Raw genomic sequence first — 5,787 nt, 5'->3', positions numbered from 1 at the left:
TAAATAATCCATTATAATATTTCATGATGTTTTAGTGGTTAGATCCTTAGCGTTTCCTTCATTAATCAAGATTAGGTGTTTCAAGTATGTGAACAGAAAGACCGAGAAGATAACAAATATAAGTATTATCCTACATGCATGTTTAGATTTGTTTTTCTCTTACGTGCTAAAAGATGAGCACAAAAAATAAAAATCTTAATTTTTAGTAAACAACGAAAAAACTGTTTGGCGTGTTTCACAGGTTTTGCAGTATTGTTGAATGAGAAGTTTGAGTTTCTTGACACAGTGATAAGATTATGAAGAAAGTCCAAGAAGTGTTATTATAAACAGTAGTATAGCAAATAGGAGGTTGTGAAGTTGGACTTTTTTGGTGTATGTTCTCAAACAATTTGAATTTGAAGAGGTAAAGGGTTGATTAAAGATTGATTGAAAAGAAGAAAAGCGTGAAGCACTTGGCAATCCATGATCACGCGCCGGCTTCAATGGTCACTGGTTTTTGACTTCTTCCTTAACGCCGGCCACCACAACAGCCATGAACTAATAAACAAAAATGTTATAAAATATCACTCTTCATCTAATATATTTTTACATTAACTTGAACTAAACATTATAAAATAATACATTATATAACACGGTTAAGATCTATTTTTTTCTCTATAATTATCTCTTCTATGAATATCAAGTGTCTTTCATTATTTGAAAAATAGATTCCAATTCGTGAGTTAATCTAACTCATCACATATTCGAGCTGAATTAGATCGAAAAAATTCATTTATTTAAAAATTGGTTGAATTAAACTCGACTCAATTAATCCAAAAGTTAAATTGAATTAAGCCGGGTTGAAGATGGACTCGAACTGGATTGAAGGTGGGCTGACCCGCAATCTATCAATAACAACACTATTAATTTTTTATTTTTAGTTTTATAATTTTTTTTATTATAGTTATTTACTACTTCTACTTATAGGTTCACAATTTTTTGATATTTCTAAATAGTAACATGTTGCTTAATAATATTTGAATAGTTTGAATGTTTAATTATTTATTTGCCAAGTTATATATTTTAATACTTTAATCTTTAACTACCATCTTTATAATAATATTTGGAGAGAATTTGGTGAACACTTTGATTTTATTATTATACATAATAAATCAAACCAATTCACTCACATTATAATGCAATAAATATAAAAAAATAAATTGCAAAGAATAGGACATTCGTAAGTGAGTAAACTCATTAATCCACCAACCTGTAATATGTCAGATCGAGTGACAAAATTCTTAATTCACCAAAAAGTAAACTAAATTAAAGTGACCCATTTTTAAATCACTTAGTGAGCTAACTTATGTGAATCCGATTGATCTACTTTGACACATCTATAGACTATTTGGAATGCTGGTTAATTACCATTATATAATACTAAGAATAAATAATTGTACTTTTCCATTTTAGGGAAAAACAATATCAATTTTTGTATCATAAACCAAAATAAAAACTTACTGGATTTATAACTATATATTTTGTTTTCGAAATATCAAAATTAGAACACAAAAAATATGTAAAAAAAAAATCCAAAATAAACTCGTTCAGAAAATTTCTGAAAATAAACTCTTTGTTGGATTATGCACACAAGGAGACTTTTTTGGGAGCCCAATTTTAACCCTGTTTTTAGTTTAAAAAAATGAAAAAATATTAAAATATTTTTAAAGTAAAATCAATTAATATATGTTATTTAAATTTTTATTGCGGTACTTAAATTTAAGTGATGTTAAGAAAATAATAATGTAAAATATTAAATTTTAATTTAATAGCTTAAATTAGAAATATTAAAAATAACAGTTGTATTATTATTAATGTTATGCTAGAAATAATACATCAATAATTTAATTATTATTAACTGAAAAAATTGTAATTGGCTATATTATTAATTAAATTTTATTATTGTTAATGAATTAACAAATTTGTTAACAATTAAAAAATATTACTAAAAAATTGTTAATGATGGATTGGTTTATGAATAAAATTATAAATAGACTGATAAATATATTATTAAAATATAAATTTTGGTTATAATTAATTTAAGTTGGCTTAAATATACTTTAAGTACTCCAAATTGGAAAAACTATTTCTTTTAGTATTTTAATTAAAGTATTTTAGCTTTTTAGTTCTTTAATATGTTGTGGAATAGTATTTTTAATTTTTAAGATTAAATAGTTTTAGTGATGATTATAATATGACAAATAGAGTTTAGTAGCTGTTTCTCATATGAATTTATAAAAGTGAAATTCCAACCTTGAATAAACAAGTCCATTTTAGTTAATATTTTGACAAATATAGAATTTGAAGATTTGTTTTTCAAAAAATGATTTATTAGGGTAAAAATCTGATTAAAATTAAATTAAACAAAGAGAATATAAATAAATAGAGTAGAGTGTAAAAATTATAAAGAAACCCCATTTGGTGTTTTTGTTTTCTTCGTCTCTTCCTTCTATTTTGTCCTGCTTCCCTTTCTTCTTTCATTTCTCAATTTCAGTTTCTTCTAACTTCCCTCACTCACTCTCTCTCTCTCTCTCTCTCTCTCTCTCTCTCTCTTCTGTAATCTCTGATCCCTTCTTGACCGAGTCGATATGAGTCAACTCGGTCTCATTTTACAGGAATCGCTCCGCACAGAGAGAGAAGCAAGAACAATCCTGGGTCTGTTAACGGACCAAATGGACGCCGTCGATGGAGCCCAACGGAGGAGACGCACGCTCAAAGAACGCCTCAGATTCTCCGGAATGGGCTGCTGCGGGGCCACCTGGGTTTTCCGACCAACCCTAAGGGACGAAGGGGGGACACCACAACCACCACAACTACAACAACAAACAAACCCGGGTCAAGATCCGAACCCGAACAGACCCGAATGCGTGGGTCCGAGGGGGTCGGGGTCGGGTTCGGGCATGAATCTTGCGGCGGCGCTGGCGGCGGAGAGGCAGCTGCGAGAATCTGAAGAGGGAAGGATGTCGTTGATGCGGCTGTTGGAGGAGAAGGAGGGTGGTGAGGATGCGGCGGTGGATAATGATTCGGTGTGCTGCGTGTGCATGGGGAGGAAGAAAGGGGCGGCATTTATCCCGTGTGGACACACTTTCTGTAGAGTGTGTTCGAGAGAAATGTGGTTGAACAGAGGTAATTGTCCCCTTTGTAACCGTTCCGTTCTCGACATTCTCCACATCTTCTGAAACTCCTCCTCATCATCCTCATCGTCCATTTTCTTGGATTCAACGGAACACGAATAGTCTTTCGATTTCGAAAAAAAAAAAAAATTAAGTTCAATTTTTTTTTTTTTTTGCATTTTGTCTTTATCTTCGCCTCCCTCACATTCCCCTGTACTTTACACCCTACAAAACGCAGACACAACAAACAATTCGAATTCGTGTATAATAATAAATATTGCAATTAATTTGGCGCTTCAAAAATCAAATTTCTAGACTAGTAGGAGGGGACCATATTCGGTTTTTTTTTTTTTTAATTTTATGCTCCATTAAATATAATTTATTACCGAAGTTTGCGAAGCACATGAGGTGTTTGATTATTACATTTGTGGCATGGTAACATTCGCATGTACATTACGCATTAGGCTGGTATTTTGGTAATAGTACCTCTTTTCGGACAACCACTCTACATCATGCTAAAAGACAATAATATTTTCCTTCATTTAGGCCTCGTATATACAATTTATTGAATTAAGGGGGTAGATGAGGGATATAAATTGAAGTTTTAATACTGAAAATTGTCCTATGAAATTATTTGATTTAAACTTAATTTAAATATATTTTTCACTCTCGTAAATATTACGATTGGATTGTCTAGTGGACTGGGTCAATTATTCAATCAAATGATATTGAGCATGTTTCGCATCTCTTCTTGAGAAACAAGCAGACTATTTTTTTGCAAAATTGTGCTCAATTTCATATGTGGCAATTCTGTCAAGATCTCTTCATTAGTTGGAGGAAGAGTCCGCACGAATCGAATTTTTTGAGAAACATGTCATGAGAGAATTGGATTTGGTGATAAGCCGATACGTGAGACTGGAGAAGTGGTTCAATATGAGAGGAACCATAGTAACTACACTAACCTAGAACATCAGAGGCCATTTTTATTACCATTTATTTTATATCTAACAAAATGTTATGATAGTTATAGAAAAAAAATATACTATAAATTTTATTTTTTTATTCTTATCTTTTATTTTTTAACTTGACTGGATCATTAATTCTTTCAAAGAAATAATGATACATTAATCAATAATTCACACTAAATAAAAAAAATAAAAGATAAGAAGAAAAAACAAAAATTATACCTAGCAAAGCAAAATAAAAGTTATACAGCACAAAGAAAAAAGTTGCAGGAGCATTGGATTTCTAAGAAGCAACCCGAAGGTTCCAGTATCGTAGTTGGGCTCAAGTGTTGGTTACAAACAAAAGAGGCCCAGGACCAATTCAAACACATAAACATTATTTTCAACTGTTCACTAGTTTCACAGAATTAAAATTTGTTACTGATATTATTTTGTGGTCCATACATTTTCAGACATTGCGATGCTACAAAAACCTTAAATGAAGGTTTGCACAAGAGTGCAGAATAATTCCTATTATGTCACAAAAACAAGGTTTAGTTGTATTTTTTTCAAAGAAAAAAAAATTATTTGTTCTTTTTCAGCCTCTTCCGTTCTTGTTTAAATAATATTTTTATTTATCTTTTTCTACGCTACAAATTTCCGTCCTTTAGTTTTTTCTTTAATTATTTTTCAATATTTTAAATTTGGAATTTATTTTACCTTACTTCATTTATGGCATATTTGACGTGAAATGTTAATAAAAGTACACACTTTGATGAATCATCTGTTGTTGTAAGTATTTAGTTAGTATTGTGAATGAAGCATTTAAAGTTGATACAATGTTACTCCACAACCCTTCTCCCTATTTATAAGTTGATAAATACAACGAGTTCTTCTAATTAATTATAATAGTTTGAAAAAATGTGCAACCACAACGTTTCTCTTTGATTAGAAGTAACTTTAAGTAAATTAGTTTGAATTTAACTGTATTAATGAATGAAGAGTTGGACGTGGATGTTTTCCTGTGTAGTACAAGGAATAAGGCATATATATGATTTTGATTAATAATTTGAGTTAGTGGGTCGGGTTCATTAATGATGAGGATTAGTAGTTCTCATCCATGTTCAGAAAGATTGAAAACCCTTTTAGCAGTCTCATTCATTTTTCTGAGATCCAATGTGGAAACCACGTATTTGGTGGAAATGTGCAACTTTAATCTTTTCTATTTGATATGTTGTGACGTTGATGTGTGTGTACGATGTTACTTATGTGGTTATTCCCCCCTCACCCAAATTAAGGTACTGTGTGGAGCATTCGGCAATGGTTGTGCGAATTAGTAGATAGATAGAGAGCAATATCCTTTTAATCTTTATCATCGCTATGCAGTGTCACTGTTTGGGGGAGATTCCTGTTTTAACGTATGATTCCTTCTCAACCTTTTTCAATAAAAAGTTAAACATTCTTAATTTCGGTAATTCAGGTTTATCTAATAATCTTCTTCAAGCCAATCACTGTGCGGATTTTACTATGTGTTTCGGGTGTAGGAACCAAGAGCTTACTAAGAACCTCTTCGATCTTATTCCTCTCTTCTTGAAATCTCCTCTTCCCACAACTGTAATAACTTCTTCTCCAAGAAATTTACCTCCTCGCTCGATCGGTCGATCAGACGATCAGAGTACTTGTCTAAAAGG

At 31.2% G+C, this 5,787-nt stretch overlaps 1 protein-coding gene across 1 annotated transcript; it reads left to right on the top strand.

The window, feature by feature from the left end:
- The first annotated feature begins 2,459 nt into the window (after window positions 1-2,459).
- On the top strand, window positions 2,460-3,471 carry LOC114179108 (uncharacterized). Its single transcript, XM_028065326.2, has one exon. It carries the CDS (start codon window positions 2,628-2,630, stop codon window positions 3,216-3,218), a length of 591 nt encoding a protein of 196 aa, XP_027921127.1. The 5' UTR covers window positions 2,460-2,627; the 3' UTR covers window positions 3,219-3,471.
- The last annotated feature ends 2,316 nt before the right edge of the window (window positions 3,472-5,787 follow it).

The sequence above is a fragment of the Vigna unguiculata genome, chromosome 3 (assembly GCF_037176805.1).
Source record: "Vigna unguiculata cultivar grain cowpea cultivar isolate G323 ecotype 2 chromosome 3, ASM3717680v1, whole genome shotgun sequence".
In the NCBI taxonomy this organism is placed as follows: Eukaryota; Viridiplantae; Streptophyta; class Magnoliopsida; order Fabales; family Fabaceae; genus Vigna; species Vigna unguiculata.
The sequence above is the reverse complement of the archived record's forward strand: the minus strand, read 5'-3'. Positions and strand labels throughout refer to the sequence as shown.